Raw genomic sequence first — 23,881 nt, forward strand, 5'->3', positions numbered from 1 at the left:
TCTCAAAGGGGATTTCCATAGTTCACCATAGATGGAGTAGTTCTTGACACTCCATTATTTTGTAACCTACCTTGTTTTTTTTTTCTATCACCAACTCAAATTTTCTATATTTATATATTTATATAAATTTATATATTTATATATTATATATAAATAATATATATTATATATAAATATATAATATATTTATGTATATTTCTATATTTTCTATATTTATTTATTTATGTGTTTATTGCCTATCTCCCTTGACTAGAATGTAAACTCTACAAGGGCAAATATTATCTTTTGTTCGCTAGTATACTCCTAGCACCCAAAACAGTGCCTGATGTTCAATAAATATTTGTTGACTAAATGAATTAACTGGCCCCTCCCTCCTCTTTTCTGTTGGTCTCAACTACATACACCCCAATTCTCTACTTTCTTTTTATCAGTGTCTTTTATGGGCTCATTTTCTTCTGCTTTTAATGGCTGATATTTAAGAGCTTCTTCCAAGTCCATTTTCTCTTCTTTTACACAGTCACTGTGAATGATTTCATCTTTTCCCATAATTTAAACACCGTCAAATCTCTATTTTCAGTTTACCCTCTCTCTAGGGCTCTAACCCTGGATTTCAGCTGTTGGATAGCTTTGCCTGGACGGGCACCACATACTCAAGCTGCCCCAAGCTGAGCTCTCTGTTAGCCTCTTCGCTCCACCCCTCCACCCCCTTTGTTCCATCCCTCCCAACAGTCAGGCTCAAAGCCGACCAGTATTGTCTGAGGCAGCCGTGAGAAGATGGCGTGCTAACGAGCTCTGCCTCTAGAATCAGGACTGTGCTCCAGCCTGGCTCTGCGGCTGCTTGGCTGTGTGACTTCGCTTAGATCCTTCCACAATCCTCAGATTCCCTATCTGCACAACAGGGAGAGTAATAGCACTTACTTTGTTCCATGGTTGTGAAATCAGCCAGTGCTCATTGAGAATTTACACGGTTCCTGACACATACTAAGCATGAAATACATGTTAGCTTTTATGTTATTCACTTCACATCTCTTTCTCACCTCCTTAACATAAAATATTTTTTGAGCAGCTACTCTGTCTATACCTGGTGTTACACATGGAGTCCTGCCAACTATTTCATTTGGTGAATGTGGGTGTCTGCTATCCCCACAGCTGTGTGTGTCTTCACAATCACCTGCAAAGGAGCTATTATTTCCATTTTACAGAAGAGGAAGCTGAGACTTAAGGAGATAGGGGACCTTGCCAGCCTTTCACAGCCGATACATGGCAGAGCCTGCCTTCTATCCTGGAATTTCAGGGTACACACAAGTTGTTCTTTAGTTGCTTACTACACCTTGTTAGTTCCGTTCACTCACATGTTTATCAAGAATTTATTGCATACCAGGAGTGTAATGTGTGAGCGCACAGACTGGAGCCAGATTCTCAGGGCCCAGTTCTTAGATCTGTGTCTTTGCTGTCTGACCTGGGGCAACTTTGGTCATTTCTCTGAGCCCTGTTTTCCTCATCTGTAAATTAGAACAATAATAGTACTTACTTTTTAGGGTTCCTCTAAAGGTGTAAATGCTTAGAACAGTGTCTGGCTGGAAGAGGTGCGGAAGCTGTTGAAATGTAAAAGAGATGCCACCTTCAGAGCTGAGGATGGGAAATGTGAGGAAAGCCTTCTAGACGTGACGCTTGAGCGGAGTCTTTAAAAACAAGAGAGCGTGAGGGAAGGGTATTTCAGGCAGTAGAATAATATGTGTACACACATGGAGGTTAAGAGAGAACCTGTTTGCAGAGTTCTCAATGACTTGGCTATAGGGGCCATTTTATATTTGAAGGCTTTGATTTGAAACCGAGCAAGGACATCTGGATGAATGGCTATTGCTCTTCAAAGAACCCTGCTTTACAACAGGTTTCTTTTTGCCAGACTTATTTCTTTGTTTACAGCACTGAGTACCTGTTTATTTTTTAATCCCTTTTTTCTGTAGTCCTTAGTTGGCATATGGTAGATACCCCAATTTACCAAATATTGGATATGACTGAAGCTTAGAGTAAATATGAGGACATGGCTAGATATTGATAAATATGAGCTCCGGTAACTTTAAAGGCATTATTTAGACAGAGGAAAGAGCATTTGATTGTTTACTTTGGTTTTAAAAAGTAATGTTATTTTATTAACATAAGTAATATTAAAAATCCAGTTTTTCTTGAGCAATTAAGTTTATGCTCTAAATCACTAGATTTAGATTATTAGATTATTTTTAGTTTATTACATTATTGGATTATTTATTCTAAATAATTATCTCATTCTAAACTCTTTTTTTTTTTTCAAGGTTTTTTTTTTTATTTATTTGACAGGGAGATCACAAGTAGGCAGAGAGGGAGACAGAGAGAGTGAGGGAAGCAGGCTCCCCACCGAGCAGAGAGCCTGATGCAGGGCTCAATCCCAGGACCCTGAGATCATGACCTGAGCCGAAGGCAGAGGCTTAACCCACTGAGCCACACAGGCGCCCTCATTCTAAACTCAATCTTATTCTAAGTCTAGCAAATTTAAATAGTAATAACATTATGTTTTTGTTCCATTTACAAACTTAAACTCGTGTGTGTGTGTGTGTGTGTGTGTGTGTGTGTGTGTGTGTTTGGTTTAACAAAAGTTTAATTCCCATTCTCGTAAGGTCCATCACAGGTCTGGGAGACTCCAGAAAAGGAGCTCTCCATGTGGGGGCTTAGTATTGCAGACTACTTTGACCTTGTGGCCCTGGTTTCTGTGTGGACAATCCATCATTGAGGCAGGACGAGCACTATAGAGTCTTGCAAGTACCCTCAGCTGTCTTAACAACAAACCTTCCCACTTAAATAATTCTTCTAAGTATCATAAGTGAAACTTATAAATATGGTGAACTTCAGGTTCTCCTAAATGTTCTAAGCCTCTTTGTAAAGTTAAACAGATTTTGACTAAAAATTGTAACCCATAATCAGGGGCACCTTGGTGGTTCAGTCAGTTGAGCACCTATCTTCGGCTTGGGTCATGATCTCAGGGTCCTGGAATTGTGCCCATGTTGGGGTCCCTGCTCAGCGGGGAGTATCCTTCTCCCTCTGCTCTAATCCCCCACCCCCCAGTTGTGTGCTCTCTCTTTCTCAAATAAATAAAAACTTTAAAAATATATAAAATTATAACCCATAATCAATTTCACATTTTAAACCAGAACAACGGAACTGACCTATTGACTCTAACAAGCCAAATTCTTTTAAACATAGAAATGCATAAACTACCAAATATTCACAGGAATTTTACTTTTTAAAGATCTTTATTTACCTGAGAGAGAGGACAAGTAGAGAGGAGGAAGCAGACTCCCCTCTGAGCAGGGAGCCTGATGTGGGGCTCAATCGCCAGACCCTGGGATCATGACCTGAGCTGAAGGCAGAGGCTTAACCGACTGAGCCACCAGGCACCCTATAAATTCTTTTTTTTTTTTAAGATTTTATTTATTTATTTTACAGAGAGAGATCATAAGTAGGCAGAGAGAAGGGCAGAGAGAGAGAGGAAGGGAAGCAGGCCCCCCGCTGAGCGGAGAGCCCGATGTGGGGCTCGATCCCAGGACCCTGAGATCAAGACCTGAGCTGAAGGCAGAGGCTTAACCCACTGAGCCACCCAGGCGCCACAGAAATTCTTTTTTATGCTCTTCCTTACTTCCTTACCTTCTCAGCATTATAAGCTATTCACCCACTAAGGAAACACCTATTTTATCCCATACAGTTTTGGGGGTTCCTTTCTTTTGTACTCTCTAGAGTTGTCTTCTCAGCTTGTTGAGATGTTATGTCATCAGAGGACATTAGCTGGGGTCCAGTGACTCTCTGAGAGTCTGGACTTGACTTAGGAGTCCAGACTTGCTTCCCTTCTATCTCTCTGGCCTCTCTTCCTCAGTCTCCTTGGCTGGTTCCTTTGCATCTCCCCAAACTTGATGGACCCCTTCTCCGTTTGTATTATCTCCCTTGATCTCACCCAGCCTCGTGTCAGATAGCATCTGTATGCTGATGACTCCTAAATTTCTGTCTTTAGCCTACTCTGTCCTGAATTCATTTATCCAGTTGCCTACTCAGCATCCCCACTTGGATGCCTCATAGATATCTTTTTCTTTTGGCTATATTCGGTTAGCCACTGTATAATGCTTAACTAGTTTTTGAAATAGTGTTCAGTATTCATTCACTAAGTATAACACCCAGTGCTCATCACAGCACATGCCCTCCTCAATACCCATCACCCATCTTAGCATGTTCAAAACTGAGTTCTTTCTTTCCCGCACAACCCAGCATCTTCTCGTTTTTCCCTCATCTCAGTTAACGGTGTCTCCATTTCTGGTTGTCAGCCAAAAATCTTCGTGTCGCCTCTAACTCCACACTGACTAAGCAAATCTTGTTGGCCCTGCCCTCAAAACGTACCTTGAGTTATCCTCTTCATGTTACTTACATCATTTCTGTGCTAATCCAAGCTGTTATTATCTCTCACCTGCATTATTCTAGTGGGCTTCTAGTCTCCCTGCTTCCACCTGGGTCCAGAGAAGCTACTCTCAACCTAGTGATTTATTAAAATGTCAATCAGATTATCACCCCCCCAGACTCCCATCTCACCCAAAGAAAAAGAGTCTCTTTGGTGGCCTCAGGGTCCACCATACTTCTACTCCCCCACATTTTTACTTCATTTTCTGCTACTCTCCCCTTCCCTCTCTCTGAACCAACTATAGCCTTCGTTGCTCTTCCTCCAGCTCACCCAGCTAACTCCAAGCTCGGGGGCTCTGTTCTTACTCTTTCCTCTGCCTGGGATGCACTTTTCCCAGGTATCTGTATGGCCCCTTCTCTCACTTCCTGCAAGTCTCTGGTCAAAATCACTTCAGTGCACACTTACTTATTTATTTCTAAGTTTTTCTTTAAATTCCATTTAGTTAACATACAGTATAATGTTAGTTTCAGATGTGCAATATAGTGATTCAACACTTTCAATCAAGACTCCGCGCTCATGACAAGAGCGCTCCTTGATATCACCTGTTCAACCGGTCCCCTCACCCACCTCCCGCTGGCAACTGTCAGTTTGTTCTCTAAGAGTCTGTTTCTTGGTTTGCCTCTCTCTTTTTTCTCCAACTCTTTGCTCCTTTCTTTTTTTTTTTTTTTAAGTTTTTATTTAAATTTTAGTAGTTGACATATAGCATAATGTTCGTTTCAGGTGTATAATATAGTGATTCAACACTTCCATTCAACACCCTGTGCTCATCGTAACAAGGCCGTACACTTATTGAAATTACAGCCCCCCCTTCACACATACTGTTCCCCCCTCCATCTCTGGTTGACTTTTTTCCTTGGTACCTGTCCCCTCCTTATATTTATTTCACTTATTAATCTTGTTCATATTCTTCTCTCACCACTAGAATATAAATTCCATGAAATCAGGAATTTTAACCCGTTTTGTTCACCGCTGTATTCTCAGAGTCTAAAATAGTGCTCAATAAATACGTGTTGAATGTGTGGGTAAAAGAATATAACAGGTAGCATATAAATTAATGAATTGAGCAAGTGGCCACACAACTTAGATATGAAGTGTGTCATTATCTACTTTGCTTTTGCACAGATTTTGTAACCATCTACATGATAGAATGATTTTAATCCATTTTGAATTTCTTTAGCTCTTTTATAAGAAATCTGTAAATTTTTTTAACTTTACAGAGTTTTATGTTTTTTCATGGATCTTTTCTAATCATGTCTCATGGAAATACACAACTCTTACAGATTTTAATTTGAGATCTCTTAAGGCTTTCTTCAGTTACTTGGTCACAACCCAGAACTGGATGAGAATGGGAAGAGTCAGGAGCTAGGTTATTAAGGATCTTACATATGTAGTAAGAGATTATGTTTTATCCTGAAAGAAAATGCGAGCTATTGAAGGGTTGTTAACAGAGTGACATGGTTAGATTTGCATGTTATATAAGGTCATTCAGGAGGTGAACTGGAAAACGGATTTGACAAGATGAAGCCAGAAGCAGGAAGGTAGGAGTTTATGAAAATTGTCCAAGTGAAAGGTGAAGAGAGCGTGCACCATTAGTTCTAAACTTTGTATTTTTAGCTCCAACCTTTCTCCTGAATTCCAGACCTATATATTCATCTGGCTATTTGAATCTCTACTCACAGGTCTAAAAGGCATCTCTCATTAACATACTCAAAATAGAGAATTTTGGGGGGCACCTGGCTGGCTCAGTCGGTGGAGCTTGTGACTCTTACTCTCAGGGTTGTGAGTTCAAGCCCCATGTTGCATGGAGACTACTTATATAAATAAAACTTTAAAAAAATAGAGCATTTCGTTTCCCTTCTAATCTGTTCTCTTAGTCTTCCCCACTTCAGTTAATAGCACCACCATGTATTAAGTTGTTCTCATCAAAATTAGGAGTCATTTTGATTTTTCTCTTCCCACCACTTACCCTTGCAAACATAGACATATCAGATCCCTTTCCAAATTCTTTTGGCTCATCTTCTAAAATACAGCCTGAACCCTTCCACTTTTCACCATTGATATCATTACTTACGACCCTAAACCAAAGCTACTTCCACCTCTAGACCATTCTAGTGCTCTCTTAACTAACTGGTTCTCCCACTCTTACCTCCTCTCAGCCTTCTATAGCACTCCATCTTCCACATGGCAGCTGAAGTTATTCTCTTAAAGCATGATCTCCTGCTCTCAATTTCCAATAGCTTTTCCTCATACTCAAAACCAAAATTCTTGCCTACTGAACTGATCTCACCTTATACCACTTTGCTCCTGAACTCCATGCTGTACTTTCTTTCCATGCTTTGAAACACATGAAGACCACTCCCAGCTGTTCTCGACCCATTCTTTCTGTCTTCCCTTAGCTCTTTTTATGATTCAAGTGTCGGGGCACCTGGGTGGCTCAGTTAGTTGAGCATCTGCCTTGAGTTCAAATGATGATCTCAGGGTCCTGAATTGAGCCCCACATTAAGCCCCCTGCTCAGTGGGGAGTCTGCTTGTCCCTCTGCCCCTTTCTCTGCTCATGCTCTCTCTCAAATAAGTAAAATGAAATAAAATCTTTAAAATGCTTACCACTGAAGTGTCAGTTCAAATACTGCTTCATTAGAAAGGACTTGGCTGACTTGACAAGCTAAAGCACCCCTCCCCGTGAAAGGTCCTCTTTATTAAACCATGCTGTTTTGTTTTCTTTGTGCAGTGACCACAAACTGAAGGTATCTTTACCATTCTGTTGTTTATTATTTGTGTCTCCCCCTGGAATGGAAGTTCAGTGAGAGCATGGGTTTTATCTGTCTGGACCCACAAATATACCACAGTATCTACACAGCCGTGGTAGATGTCTGGCACATAGTAGATGCTCAGTCAATCTATTCAATGGTGGATAAAAGAATGGACCTCAAGTAAAGTTGCAGCCTTGGAGAGAGGGAGGATAAAGTCTTTAAAGAGCTGGGCAAGACTACAAGTTCCACAAAGGTAGCGTTCACTGACTACTCCCAAGCACTGGGCCTTCTTGACCCACAGATGAGTAAATATTCCGTGAACAAATAAAATGGGTGAGTTTCAGTGACCCCTTATGTCAGGATAGTAAGACAAGGAGAAATTAAAGATGACCTCAGATTTCTGGTTTGGCCTTTCCAGGCGTGAGAAATCGAAACCCTGATATCTCTCTCACTGCGTCTTCTTTCTGTGTACCGCCTAGATGGCTGATTCTGACCCTGGAGAAAGAAACTATGACAACATGCTGAAAATGCTGTCAGACCTGAATAAAGACTTGGAAAAGCTACTGGAAGAGATGGAGAAAATCTCAGGTAGGTTGTTTCCCCCCTTATTTCCAGTAGGTCAAATTCTTCCTACACTTCTGAGCTCAAATCAGCTGCCTTAACAAGGTCTTCCCTGAGCACCGCTCAGCTTCTACGCCATGTAACGACTCTACCACAGAGCTGGACCCTACCACCAAAGATCGCCTCGCAGTGTTTTCTCATTACTTTATGTGTGTCTGTATCCTATCTCTGCGACTGGACTCTCCTGAGGGCAGAAACGGTGATTTCTTTTTTGTAACTGGGCACAGTACCAGACCCAAGCTCAAATACTTAGCGAATGACAAACAATATAACACCTGTGAACAGAATTAGAACTTACTTTCTATGAGTTGTTTAAACACAGAACTCAGAGTAATAGTGCTAAGACAGATGAGGTGCTGAAATGGGAGGTTCACTTAGTTCCGTGGAATAAAGCAGCAGTGGAGTTGAACAAATTTCTCCGTTTTGGGAAAAGAATGTTAGTCTGTTATTCAACATGTTTCCGTTAAGTGATAAACAGCCACAGTAGTGATACCATTATAATTACTTTTACAAAGATTTTATTTTTAAGTAATCTTACAACCAATGTGAGGCTTCAACTCGTAACCCCGAGATCAAGTCATATGTTCCACAAACTGAGCTGGCCACCCCCCATTATAATCTCTTTATTTCGTTCTAATCCAGAATATGTATAATTCTCTAATTTGTAAGCCTAAATTATATTAAAGAAAATACTAATATAAAACAAATTTTAGAAAGTATGCATACTCTACTCAAATGAGAAACAACCTGTTTTTAAGGACGTTATTAGTTTGCAAATAATCTCCATTTATTACAATGGGCTTTAGAAAGTTCCTACTTTAAAATATTTGCATTTTTTGGTCTATGTACTTGAAAGCTTTTTATATTTTTAAAACACCTTTTTAGAAAGTTCTATAATCCAGAGCACCTGGGGGGCTCGGTTGGTTAAGTGGCTGCCTTTGGTTTGGGTCGTGATCCGGGGGTCCTGGGATCAAGCCTTGCATCAGACTCCCTGCGATGGGGAGTCTGCTTCTCCGGCTTCCTCTGCCTCTGCCCTGCTTATGCTCTCTCTCTCAAATAAATAAATAAGTAAATAAAGTTGAATAGAGCTGCCAAATAGAGATGCTCCTTCATTAGAATAAGTAGGTAGGGGGCTGGAAACAGACATCAAGATGGCTAATTATAATTTAAATATGTAAATTAAAACACATTTCCATTTTTTTAAAAGATTTTATTTATTTATTTATTTGACAGACAGAGATCACAAGCAGGCAGAGAGGCAGGCAGAGAGAGAAGGAAGCAGGCTCCCTGCTGAGCAGAGAGCCTGATGCGGGACTCGATCCCAGGACCCTGAGATCGTGACCTGAGCGAAGGCAGCGGCTTAACCCACTGAGCCACCCAGGTGCCCAAAACACATTTCAATTTTATATTAAAACTATAATCTGGAAGATGCTGATAATGGTATATACCAAGCGCTACAGAGGGAACAAAAAAAGAGAGGTTGACTGGGGAGGCAAGTGAGGCTTTGAACAGAGCATTCGGGAAGGAATTGAGATTGGACAGATGAGCCAGGGGTGTTGGAGGCAGACAGGAGAAGGAAGCCTATAGAAGAGATAGCCTAGGCTGGGTGCCAGTGAAGGAAAGCCAGGTGTAGTCAAGGAATGAGATTAGCGCATGGGACTCACAGGATCACAGACCAAAGAAAGAAGAGGCTGTAAAGGTAAGAAGGGTCTCTGTGCCAAGCTAAAGAGTTTGACCTTTCTTATCTAGGTAATAGGAAGCCATTTGGGATCTCAAGGAAGAAACTTTGTTTTGGAAAGACATCCCTGGGGGTGCCTGGGTGGTGCAGCGAAAGCTTCTGCCTCTCGGTGTCAGCTCGGGTCTGATCCCGGAGTTGTGAGGTTGAGCCCCATGTTGGTGTCCTCGCTCAGTGAGGAGTCTGCTTGAGTTTCTCGCTCTCCTTCTGCCCCTCCCTTGCTCACTCTCTCTCCTCTCTCTCAGATAAATAAATAAATCTTAAAAAAAAAAAAAAAAAGAAAAGAAAAGAAAAGAAAGAAAGATACCTCTGGTAACTGAAGAAGAATGGTTTGGAGAAGGAAGACTAGAGGAAAGATCATTCAGGAAGTTTGCAAAACTAAAAGCTAAAATGGGAGCCACCTGGGTGGTTCAGTCAGTCAAGCAACCGACTCTTGATTTTGGCTCAGGTCATGGTCCCAGGGTCATGTGAGATAAATCCCCACATCACATGGAACCTGCTTAAGATTCTCCCTCTCTCTCAAAAATAAATAAAAGCTGGAACAATAGAAAAAATAAAATCAACAAAACTCAGTCACCCAGAATTAACTATTAATGTTGGTGAACCTTATGGCAAGTCTCTGTCTGTGCAAAAATAGAATGATGGATCAATGGATTGATGCATGGAGGAATCTTTTTTTTTCTAAAAGATATGCTTTCATTAAAATAGAATCATACTATATAAGCTACTTTTAAAATAGGGTATTCACCTTAATTTTACTTAAGAATTTAAACTGAAGTGAAACTGAAGAAATTCTTCACTTTTTTAAAAAGTATTTATTTATTGGAGAGAGAGTACAGGCAGGTAGGAGGGGCAGAGGGAGCAGCAGGGAGCCCTGCACGGGGCTCGATCTCAGGACCCTGGGACCGTGACCTGAGCCGAATGCCGAGGGGCTTTAACCCACTGAGCCATCCAGGCGCCCCGAAATTCTTCATTCTAAACAAATAATTTTTTTTCAATGTAAGCAAATATCTTTATGTCAGAGAAAGATTTCTTAAAAAGTACACAAAACACACTAATAATATAAGGAAAAGATTAGTAACTTAATGACATTAAAAATAAGAACTTTTGGGGTGCCCGGGTGGCTCAGAGGGTTGAGCCTCTGCCTTCAGCTCAGGTCATGGTCCCAGGGTGCTGGGATCAAGCCCCGCATCGGGCTCTCTGCTCAGTAGGGAGCCTCTTTCTCCTTCTCTCTGCCTGCTACTCTGCCTATTTGTGATCTATCTCTCTGTCAAATAAATAAATAAATAAATAAATAAATAAAAGAACTTTTAAAAACATGTCCCAATGTGTAAGTACATCAAGTCATCACATTGAACACCTTAAATATATACTTTTTTTTAGCTTTTTAGTATTTTTATTTTCTTTTTTAATTAACATATAATGTACTATTTGCCCCAGGGGTACAGGCCTGTGAATCATCAGGCTTATACATTTCACAGTGCTCACCATAGCCCACACCCTCCCCAATGACCACACCCCCACCACCCTCTCCACACACTCCCTCCCCCCAGCAACCCCAGTTTGTTTCTCTTAGGCTTTGTCACCCTCCTGATCCCATCTTTTTTTTTAAAGATTTTATTTATTTATTTGACAGACAGATCACAAGTAGGCAGAGAAGTAGGCAGAGAGAGAGAGAGGAGGAAGCAGGCTCCCCGCTGGGCAGCGAGCCCGACGTAGGGCTCGATCCCAGGACCCTGAGACCATGACCCGAGCCGAAAGCAGAGGCTTTAACCCACTGAGCCACCCAGGCGCCCCCTGATCCCATCTTTAAACACCATAAAAAATACATTTGCTTCTGTAAGATTGTTCCAAATTAAGAAGGTTTGTGGGAAAACATTAAGGAAATTCAGGTTATTTCTTCAGGTATTTCATTTATCCTTGTTCAGGATCTAATAATACTAATAAGCAACATTTATTCAGTATTTATTAAATGCTAGATGCTGTTCTAAGCACTTTACATGAAATAGTTCATTTAATCCTCACAACAGTTTTATGAGCTATAGGGACTCTTACTATCCCTATTTTATGGATGAAGAAACTAAGGCAAAACTGTCATTCATTATACTGTATTTGTTCATTATCAACTACAAATAACATTTATATTATTAATGATATTTATAACATTTACATTCTGTTCACATAAATCCTACAGTTGTTGAGATTTACACATCCTGTATTCCATAGTTCAAATATTTAACCTAGAAACTATAGCTATGGATATGTTCCTTGAATTTATAAAGGTGGGGGCACCTGACTGGCTCAGTTGATAGAGTATGTGATTCTTGATCTTGGGGTTGTAGTTCAAGCCCCATGTTGGGTATGGGATTACTTAAAAATAAAATTCAAGGGGAACCTGGGTAGCTCAAATGGTTGGGCATCTGCTGTTGGCTCAGGTCATGATTTACAGGTCCTAGGATTGAGCCCCATGTCGGGCTCCCAGCTCACCGGGGAGTCTGCTTCTCCCTCTCCCTCTGCCTCTCCCCCTTCATGTGCCCTCTCTGTTTCTCTCTCTCTCTCTCTCCCTCTCTCTCTGAAATGAATGAATAAAATCTTTTAAAAAATTTAAAAAAAATATAGGGGCGCCTGGGTGGCTCAGTGGATTAAGCCGCTGCCTTCGGCTCAGGTCATGATCTCAGTGTCCTGGGATCGAGCCCCGCATCGGGCTCTTTGCTCAGCGGGAGCCTGCTTCCTCCTCTCTCTCTCTGCCTGACTCTCCGCCTACTTGTGATCTTTCTCTCTGTCAAATAAATTAATAAAATCTTTAAAAAAAAATTTTTTTTAAATATGTCTACATTTATAACTGGATGGTAATTTGGCTAGGTGATTATTTTCTTTACAACTTAAAAGATGTTTTCAGCATTTAGTGGCTCTGTGTGAGCCCTGCCCATGTGTCTCCTCTTGAAAGTGACTTACTTTTTCTGCCTCTAAGATTCTTTATTCTGGAAGTTCTATACTTCACTAACATGAGATTGGTGTTAATATTCTCTAACACTTTTTGTGGGATACATTAGACCTCTAGAGCAGTAGACTTCTGCTATTATTTTTTTTAAGAGAGAGAGAGAACATGCACACACAAGTGGGGATAGGGGGCAGAGGGAGAGGGAGAGAGAGAATCATAAGCTTGCTCCATGCCCAGTGCAGAGCCGGATGCCGGGCTAGATTTCACCACCCTGAGAACATGACCTGAGCTGAAATCAAGAGTTGGACACTTAACTGACTGAGCCACTCAGGTGCCCCTTTAGTATTTTTTTTTTAAAGAAACATGACAAAGTATACTTTGTATACTATTTCTTTGGTTTACTTCTTCAGAAATTCCAATTATCCATTGTACATCTCTTTTTGTGTTAATCTTCGTTACCATCTCTATAATCTCTCGTATTACCTGGTTATTTTCCATTTTGTTTTCTGTTGGTTCCTTGAGACTGTTTCTCTAGTCCCTGATTGTGCTGTTGTAGAAAAAATTGTTCATTTTCAATCGCAGATGTAGAAAATTGATTTTATCATACCCTCAGTTCATGATACGCTGTGATAATTGGCCCGTGAAGGACCCCTCTAGTTTATTTTTCTTGCCTTATTCCCATAGCCACTCTCTTTCCTCTCTCCCACAGACATATATTTTGTGTATGTGTGTTCTTATGAAATATATGTTGCTATTTTATAAATTTATTTTAAATTTCTGTAAATAGTATTGTGTTATATGTCTCGTGCTGTTTGTTTTGGTTTTTTTTTTTTTCATTCAGAACTATGTATGTCAGCTCTTTCCAAGATGCTATGTATACATCCAATCTATCGCTATTAAATGCCAACAAGTTTGCATATGCAGGAGTGTACATCGTTCATAGCCAGGTTTGCCTAAGCCACATGGGTGGATAGCATGGAAGGTAAAGCTCACCCCTGTGGATGAAGACAAACTCTCAGAGAAGGGCATTTGGGCCAGGAAAGCATCTCAATATGTGTTTATTTCTTCATATGTGAGCCTAATAGGGTTTCTGGGCTCTTTCCTTCTGTCTTCCCTAATATTCTTATTATTGTTTTATTAAACCTTTACATGGAATGCTTTGTTCATTCACTTTTATTCCTTTTTAAGTCATGAAAACATTTGGGGCTGTGGATTTATCTTTCGATATTTTCATACAACCCATAGGATTGATAAATTGTGTTCTTGTTATTTTTAAGTCACCTTTATTTTTTATTTTTTTTTAAAGATTTTATTTATTTCTTTGACAGAGAGAAATCACAAGTAGACAGAGAGGCAGGTAGAGAGAGAGGAAGGGAAGCAGGCTCCCTGCTGAGCAGAGAGCCCACTGCGGGACTCGATCCCAGGACCCTGAGATCATGACCTGAGCCGAAGGCAGCGGCTTAACCCACTGAGCCACCCAGGCGCCCCTTAAGTCACCTTTATTTAGGTATAACTTACAAACAATAAAATAAGCATATTTTAAGTCTGCAGTTTGCTGAGTTTTGCCAAATGTATACACCAGTGTAACCAACATAACTATCAAAATACAAAATATTTCTATCACTCTAGAAGTTTTTCTTCTGCCCTTCCCCAGTCAATTCCCACTCCTCCTTCCCCAGCACCAGGCAATCACTGATATAATTGCCTAGAGTTTCATATAAATGGACTCACGCAGTATATATTCCTGTGTTAGGCCTCTTTTGCTCAGTGGGTCCAGTCAGCTTAATAGCATCAGTGTAATTGACCAGCCTGATGTCCTGGGGAAAGAACAGCATTGAAAGTCCCTGCCCACTCCACTATGGCATCAAGCTGGAGAGTTGGTACACCTGAGTTAGGGTAGTGAAGATGTGTTGTTGACCTTGTCCGCAGAAAACAAACTGCTTCTGGCGGTCTTTACTGATAAGTACAGAGAAGAAGCATTCGTGAGATCAAGAGCTGTGTATCAGATATCAGGGGATGCATTAGTTTGCTCAGGCAACAAAACCTCATCTAGAAAGCAGCTGAAGTAGACCCACCATCTGACTGAGTGTACAGTAATCTACTGTTGTTCTCTAAGGTTTGTCTTCTACACAGGCCAAATCAGCAAATCGAATGGGAATGTGGAGAGATTGACCCCCTGCGATTTTCAAATCCTTACTGGTGGCACCAATCTGTACCATCCGGCCAGGAATGCAGTGTTGTTTTTGCTTTCCGGCTTTCATAGGTAGAGGCAGTTCTAGTGGTGTCCACTTGGTCTTCCTACCATAGAGCCCTCACTCCATGGGTCAGGGAATAAATGTAGGGATTCTCCCAGCTGCCGAGTGATCTATTTCCATTAGGCATATTGGAAATGGGAAAATTTTCACAAAGTGTGTTCAGAGACCCATTGAGCCCACTGTAAGACCCAAGCTAGAACTCCGTTGACAACATGACATCCTTAAGCCCCTATTCTGAGTGGTAGATCACTGTACTGACTGGTAGTGAGATATTCTGGGTCTCCGGGAATTAGTATCAATTAGTCTCAATTAGTATCAATTAGTCTCAATTACAGAGCCAGCGTCTAGTAATCCCCAAAAGGTCTGATTATTTCCCTTTTCCCAGTGTACAGCCCTGCAGCAGTATTGTTATGAGGTCCCTATTCCTAAAGTTGATGGCCATGGAAGGAAGAAAAATAACTAAAAAGCAATTACTTTGGAGGCACCTGGGTGGCTCAGTGGGTTAAGCCTCTGCCTTCGGCTCAGGTCATGATCTCAGGGTCCTGGGATCAAGCCCTGCTCAGCAGGGAGCCCACTTCCCCCCTCTCTCTGCCTGCCTCTGCCTGCTTGAGATCTCTGTCTGATAAATAAATAAAATCTTTGAAAAAAATAAATTTCAACTACTGAAGAATAAACTACAAGTGAAAGTGGTAGAGAATAAATCTCAGTCAGTCATTTGGGGTCAGATCATGAACGACTTTGTGTACCACACTAAGCAGTCATTCTTTAGTCGACAGGGGAATACTGGAGAAAGCTAAGCAGGGGAGTGACATGAAGAGATACATGTTTTTGAGAGACTATATAGCAGTGTGCAGGAGACTGGGAGCTACTTCAGCAATGACCTCACAGATAAATATTACCAAATACAGTGTTGGTGGTATAGCCATGAGCATAGCTGCCTTCCAAATATGTGAAATGATAAGCCACTATGAGTGAAAGTCCACAGAAACAAGAGCCAACATATTTAGATCTGCACTGTCTGTAGACGGTGTCAGATGCAGAGTATAAATAGCTACGTATAAAAGGGCTGAAGAGGTAACAGATGCCAAGTACTAAGGTGAGCATGAAAGAAATTCAAGAATAGACAGATTGAGGGGCGCCTGGGTTAAAGCCTCTGTCTTCAGCCCAGGTCATGATCTCAGCATCCTGGGATCGAGCCCCGCATCGGGCTCTCTGCTCATTGGGGAGCCTGCTTCCTCCTCTCTCTCTCTGCCTGCCTCTCTGCCTACTTGTGATCTCTGTCTGTCAAATAAATAAATAAAATCTTTAAAAAAAAAAAAAAGAATAGACAGATTGAAAAAACAAATGGAGCCTCTCAAAAGGAAAAGTAAAATTGTAAGATAAAAAAGAAATCAACAAGAGTTGAAGAGAAAATCAATTGGACAATAATGCATCAAAAAGGGATAAAGCAAGTAAAAGTATGAAGAGATGAAGACACTTATGATATAGCTGAAGAAGGTCTGACACATATCTACTTGAAATCTTGGGGAAAAAAAGACATTAGAGACAATGGAACAATAACAATAGTCAATAATATAAGGTCTTTGAATTTTCCAGAAAGGATGAATAATGAAATCACAGATCCAAAAAACAAAACACATCAGAAACAAAATAAAGTGACATCTATATCTAGACATGTAATTGCAAAACTTCAAAACACCAAAAACAAAGAGAAAAACTACAAGAAAGCAGAGAGAAAGAAAACGAAAAGGAATGACAACTGGAGTGGAATTTTCATCAATAATTATGAAAACTACAAGTTAGTGGAATAATATCTAAATGTCATAAAAACACTATTGACCCAGAATTATGCATCTAGCAATATTATCTTTCAATAATGAGGGGGAAATAGGGCTACTACTGTAGTCAAGTTGGAGGCGGACAACCACATTTACGGAGAGCATCTAAAGCATACATTATTGGAAATAATAAAGCTTAGCAAGGTAGCTGCAGATAAATCAGTATACAAAAGTTAATTGCATTTTCACATACCAAAAACAAACAATGAGAGCACATTTTTAAAAAATATTTTATTTATTTATTTGACAGAGAGAGATCACAAGTAGGCAGAGAGAGGGGGGGAAGAAGGCTCCCCCTGAGCAGGGAGCCCAAATCGGAGCTCAATCCCACGACCCTGAGATCATGACCAGAGCCAAAGGCAGATGCTCAACCCACTGAGCCATCCAGGCGCCCCACATTTTTTTAAAGGAATTTATAACAGTAACACACACACACACACACACACACAGGCATGTGCACACACACATCTATGAATTCCCCTGGAAGAAATTTAAGAAGGAATGTACAAGGCCTTTATGCAGAAAATGATCAAACTTGACTAACAGATACTAAAGATCAAATAAATGGAGCTTTAGCAACATTTGTTAGCAGAAAGATTTAAAGCAATAAATGTGACTGTTCTCCCCAGATTTCACCCTAGACTTTAAAGTAGTTTTAGTGAAAATCCTTCTAGGGTTTTTCATGGAACTTGACAAGTTTATTCTAAAACATTTATGAGAGACTTACAAGCCAAAAATAGCTGATATTTCTGAGGAAGAGAAGGATGGAGTTTATCCTACCATTAGCAAGATTTATTATAAAAGTATATAGTTAAGGGACCCCTGGGTGGCTCAGTCGGTTAGCCATCTGCCTTTGGCTCAGATCATCATGATCTCAGAGTCATGGGATCAAACCCCAAGTCGGGCTCCCCACTCAGCGGGAAGTCTGCTTCTTCCTCTCCCCTTCTTTGTGGTCGCTCTCTCTCTGTCAGTCTCAAATTAAAAAATAAAATCTTTAAAAATTTTTATTATATTATATCATATATATTTTTATACACACACACACACACACACATACGTATGTATTAAAACTGTATAGTTAAGACAGTGTCATTTTGACTTAGGAATAGACAAGTTGAGTAACAGAATACAACAGAGAGCCCAGAAACAGACACACACACACACACACAGTCACACATACACAGATGTACACACACATAACACACATACATACACAAATTCACACACACACAAGAATTTTATTTATTTTATTTTATTTATTTGACAGAGTGCAAGCAGCAGAGGGAGAGGGAGAAGCAGACTCCCTGCTGAGCAAAGAGCCGGATGCCGGACTCGATCTCATGACCTGAGCCAAAGGCAGATGCTTAACCAACTGAGCCACCCAGGTGCCCAAGAATTTTTATATATAACAGAGGTGAAATGGCAGATCAGTGGAGGAAAAGAAGGAACTATTTAATAATTAAGCTGGGGAAATTGGTTATCCATAAAGAATAAAAATTTTAAAAGGATCCCTACCCACATATCCACATAATAGCTTCAGCATGATGAGAACTTAAGTGTCAAAAATAAGTATAAAACTTGGGAAGAAAATAGGGGAGAGTATCTTGTGACTTGGGAGTGGGGTAGAATTTCCTAAACAAGAGGCAAAATGCTAAACACAGAATAAAAGATTGATAAATTGAGCTATATTAACATCAAGAACTTCATCCAAAGGTAATTTAAATGTCGCTTTCTCAATGAAGTGTTTCCTGAGTGCCTTTCTTGAAATTACAAATCATTTTTTACACTCTCAGCCTCCTTCACTGATTCATGTTTCTTCTTAGTATTTATTTCCTTTTTAACATACTCTATAAGTTTACTTAGTGTAGTTTATTAGGTAATGATCATGAGGACAAGACCTTTGACAGGTCTTCTCATTGGTCTGTCCCCAAAACTTAAAACAGGTGCTGACCCATGCCAGGGGCTTAATAGATATTTTTCTAAATGAATGAATTTTTCTTAGCTCCTTAACTTTTTAATGCATTTTTTTAAGGATTTTATTTATTTATTTCTCAGAGAGAGAGCCAGAGCACAGGCAGGTAACGACAGGCAGAAGGAAAAGCAGGCTTCCCCATTGATCAAGGAGCCCAGTGGGGACTCAGTCCCAGGATCCTGGGATCATGACCTGAGCCAAAAGCAGATGCTTAACTGACTAAGCCACCCAGGCACCCCGACTTTTTATGCATTTTAAGAAACCTTGTGTCTTAAGCTTCTTGACATCTTCCTTGCTAACAGTGAAGTAGGTATTGGAATGTGATTGCTTCCCTTGGTACCTCCTTGCATGGCACAGGGAGGAAAAAAATGTTTTCAGTTCATGATTGATAGTCATCCCCTCTCTGTCATAGTGGGTCCTTCATTTGCTGTTTTCTGATGATTCTGGTTTTGTTGATTTGTTTTTCTTAATGGTTCTCTGGCAGGGAGTTTGGCTCACTTCGAGTTCACAATGTGTCATCATCACTGGTTCATACAACAATCTTCTTATTTCTTTTTACATTCTTTTATTTCCATTTCTTTTTTTGTTTTTTTTTTTTTTGCTTATTCCCTTTCTGTGTATTTTTGTAAATTCTGTAATTTTGTTTTTATGCATGTATTTTAAGTAGTGTAAACTATATTGCATTATATCTCCAACCTGTACCTTCTTTTTTAAACTCAACTGTATTATGAAGATCTATTTGAGTAGAGTTCCAGACTTTCTTCATATGGTCGTTAGTCTTTTGGATTTCTTCTTATGGACCATAAGAAGCAGTATACTGTAGGTAGTTAAACATATGGACACTGGAGGGGTGCCTGGCTGGCTCAGTTAGTAGAACAAATGACCCTTGATTGGAGGGTCATGAGTTCAAGCCCTATATTGTGCATAGAGCTTATTTAAAAATAAGGGCTTACTTAAAAATCAGGGGCAGCTGAGGGGCTCAGTCAGTTAAGCATCTGCCTTCAACTCAGGTCATGATCTCAGGGTCCTGGGATTAAGCCCCAAGTCGGGCTCTCTGCTCAGCGGCGAGCCTGCTTCCCCCTCTCTCTCTGCCTACTTGTGATCTCTGTCTTTAAATAAGTAAATAAATAAATAACCAACTAGGGCTCCCAGGTGGCTCAGTCAGTTAAGTGTCCAACTCTTGGCTCAGGTCATGGTCTCACAGTCATGGGACTGAGCCCCATGCCGCACTCAGCAGGGAGTCTGCTTCAAATTCTTTCTCCCTCTTCCTCCGACTCTCTCTCTCAAATAAATAAATAAACTCTTAAATAAATAAATAACCAAAGAACTAACTAACCTGAATGTGAAGGGCAGAACTATAACGTTATTGGAATAAAATGTAAAAGAATAATTTTAAAAAAAGAAAAATCACGGACACTGGCGCTTGGTTACTTGGGTAAAATCCTGCCTGTGCCACTTTTTACCTGTGTGACTTTAGCAGCTACTTAACCTCTCTGCCTCTCTGTTTCTACTTCTGAAAAATAAAGATAATCACAGTACCTACATCTTAAATTTAAATTTAAAAATTTAGGTGAAATTCATACACCATGTAATTTACCATTTTTAAGTATATATTTAGGGGCATTTAACACATTCACAATGTCCCATAGCCACCAACTCTATCTAGTTCAAAATATGTGCATCATTCAAAAAAGACACTTTGGGGGCACCTGGGTGGCTCAGTGGGTTCAGGCCTCTGCCTTCGGCTCGGGTCATGATTCCAGGGTCCTGGGATCGAGCCCCGCATTGGGCTCTCCGCTCAGCGGGGAGCCTGTTTCCCTTCCTCTCTCTCTGCCTGCCTCTCTGCCTACTTGTGATCTCTGTCTGTCAAATGAATAAATAAAATCTTTAAAAAAAAAAAAAAAAGACACTTTGGACCCCTAGGCAGTCATCCCCGTGGTCTCTATCCCCAACCCCTTGCAACCAGCAATCTGTTTCCGGTCGCTCTGGATTTATCCATTCTGGATATTTTATATAAATAAATCATATAATATGTAAATACAATTTGTTTCTGGCTTCTTTAACTTAGCATAGTATTTTCAAAGTTCATCCATACTATAGAATATATTAGTATTTTATTCCTTCCTATGGCTGAATAATAATCTCACTGTACAGATATATCATATTTTATTTATTCATTCATCATTTGATTGATATTTGTTGTGTCCACCTTTTAGCTCTTGTGAATAGTGCTACTATTAACACGTGTATACAAGTTATTTGTTTGAGAACCTGCTCTCCATTGTTTGGAATATTACCTAGAAGCGGAATTGCTAGGGCGCATGGTAATTCTTTGCCTGGCTTCCTAGGGGGGATGTCAGACTGTTTTACACATGACGCACCACCTTACATCCCCACCAGCAGCTCACAAGGGCTCCAATTTCTCCACATCCTCACCAACACTTGTTGTTTTCCAGAGTTTTTTTTTTTAAGTATTGGATTTTCTGTCTTATTAATTAGAAATGTTTCTTATGTATTATAGATATTAACCCATTATCATCCTTAAGGATTATAAATTTCTTCTATCATTTTTTGAAAACTTTTCCATGTTGTCCTTCGTTGAAAAAAATTCTTGACAGAAAGACTCACCAATATTTTGCCTTATGGTTTGGAGGTTTTTTTTTTTTTTTAAGATTTTATTTATTTATTTGAGAGAGAGGAGGTGAGAGAGAACATGAGTGAGGAGAAGGTCAGAGGGAGAAGCAGACTCCCTGTGAAGCTGGGAGACCGGTGCGGGACTCGATCCCGGGACTCCGGGATCATGACCAGAGCTGAAAACAGTTGTCCAACCAACTGAGCCACCCAGGCATCCCTGGTTTGGAGGTTTTAAGAAGTCCCAAGATAACAGATGTTCTGCTAAATTTTGATTCATGGATGTTATTTTAATTTTTATATTTATATCTTTTTTAAAAGATTTTATTTACTCATTCGACAGAGAGATCACAAGTAGGCAGAGAGGACAGGCAGAAGCAGGCTCCCTGCTGAGCAGAGAGCCCGATGTGGGGCTCGATTTCAGGACCCTGAGATCATGACCTGAGCCGAAGGCAGAGGCTTAATCCACTGAGCCGCCCAGGCGCCCCTGTATGTGTATCTTTAATTCACCTGTAGTAACTGTCTTTTTTTCATTGATTTTGGTTTTACTTTTATCATTCTACTAAATTTGCGTATATACTTAGATCTATCTCTGAACTTACTATCTTTCTTCCTTTGGTCTCTTTTCTTCCTTTGGTCTCTTTGCACTATTTTTTTTTAAGATTTTATTTATTCATTTGACAGAGAGCACAAACAGGCAGTGGGAGAGGGAGAAGCAGGCCCCCCACTGAGCAGAAAGCCTGATGTGAGCCTCAATCCCAGGATCATGACCTGAGCCGAAGGTAGATACTAAATGATGAGCTACTCAGGCGCCCCTATACCCCACTATTTTTAAAAACATGACCTTAAAGTCACGGGTGGCTCTTGGGTGGCTCAGTGAGTTAAGCATCTGCCTTCAGCTCAGGCCACGATCTCAGGGTCCTGGGATCGAGTTCTGCTTTGGGAATCCCTGCTCAGTGGGGAGTCTGCTTCTCCCTCTCTCTCTGCCCCCTCCCTGCTTGTGTAGGCTCTTTCTCTCTCAAATAAATAAATAAAATTGTGTGTGTGATACACACACACACACACACACACACATATGACTTTATAGGATATCTTGATATCTGATAAGGCATTGACTTAGCTATTGGATCTTTATTTGCTCACATACATTTTTATAATTCACAAATACTGATAGTTTGTTTTTTGTTTGTTTTGAGAGTACACAAGTGGGGGGCAGAGGGAGAGAGAACCTCAAACTGACTCCCCACTGAGAGTTGATCCCTTTGTCTTCATCAGGGGGCCCCATCTCACAATCCTGAGATCATGAGCGGAAATCAAGAGTCAGTTGCTTAACTGACTAAGCCTCCCAGGCACCCCCAGATACTGATACTTTTATCTCTTACCATTCAATCCTTACACCTCTTGATTCTCTCCAAATTCTTTATTCCATTTGCCAGCATCTCCTATACCAGTAACATTGTCAGAAGTATCCTTGTTTGATCCCAATTTTAAAGGGAGTATATACAGAGTTTCTGCATTAAGTATATCGTTCATTGTAGGTTTTGGTATATCCCTTTTAGTAAATTAAGGGTATCTCATTCTATTTCCAATTTTTTAGGATTTGGGGTTTTTTTAAATCATAAATAGGTATTAAACTTTGTTAACTGCTTTTTTTGGCTTTAATTGAGATATTCCCTTGATTCCCCCTTTTTATTAAAGTGCTTAATTACACTGATTGGTTTTCTGATACTCAGTCATCCTTGAATTTCTTTTACAAACTCTACTTGATCATAAATACTATTTTAACTCACTGTTAGATTTGATTAGCCTATATCATATTTAGAGTTTTATATCTATATTGATGTGAAATAGACCTATAATTTTTTCATATGATCTTTGATTTTAGAACAAACCACCTGAGGGAAAATCGTGTTTTTATTTTTGCTGATCTCTTTTCTCAAATTTCCTATAAGTAGGAAGCTTCTATACCCATACAACGAGATGATCAGTCTTCTTTTCCTAATTTCTGGACTCACTTGTATTATTAACTCTTCTGGGATTCCTGGGTGGCTCAGTCAGTTAAGCCTCTGCCAAGGTCCGGGATTGAGTCCCGCATTTGGGCTCCCTGCTCAGTGGGGAGCCTGCTTCCTCCTCTGCCTGCTGCTTGTGCATGCTCTCTCATACACAAGTAAATAAATACAATCTTAAAAAAAAAAAAAAAAAAAAGAATTAACTCTTCTTTCAAAGTTTGGTAGAATTCATCCATAAGACCATTTGGGGCCTGAGACTGGGAAGCAGAATGTCACCATTTACATTTTATTTTTTTTTAAGATTTTATTTATTTATTTGACAGAGAGAAATCACAAGTAGATGAAGAGGCAGGCAGAGAGAGAGGAAGGGAAGCAGGCTCCCTGCTGAGCAGAGACTCGATGCGGGACTCGATCCCAGGACCCTGAGATCATGACCTGAGCTGAAGGCAGCGGCTTAACCCACTGAGCCACCCAGGCGCCCCACCATTTACATTTTAAAATGTTGATTGGTCTGTTTTGCCGAAGGTGGGAATTTGTGTGTGGCTGTAAAATCCAGGTGCATCTCCGTCCCGTCATCACAGGGCTTAGCCGGCCCTCTTGTCGCCAGTCCTTTACTCCCTGTCCTCCGTCTCTACCTTCAGGCCCACACAGC

The 23,881-nt window shown here is 40.3% G+C and overlaps 1 protein-coding gene across 1 annotated transcript in view; it reads left to right on the top strand.

Annotated features, from left to right (window-relative positions):
- SYCE3 (synaptonemal complex central element protein 3) overlaps window positions 1-23,881 on the top strand; it is a 30,234-nt gene that overhangs the window by 3,537 nt on the left and 2,816 nt on the right. Inside the window, exon 2 of the mRNA XM_082738766.1 lies at window positions 7,707-7,815. Within this exon, the coding sequence (XP_082594892.1) occupies window positions 7,707-7,815 (109 nt within the window). The remainder of the gene's footprint in view (window positions 1-7,706; window positions 7,816-23,881) is intronic.

This window comes from Mustela nivalis, assembly GCF_964662115.1.
Source record: "Mustela nivalis genome assembly, chromosome: 7".
In the NCBI taxonomy this organism is placed as follows: domain Eukaryota; kingdom Metazoa; phylum Chordata; class Mammalia; order Carnivora; family Mustelidae; genus Mustela; species Mustela nivalis.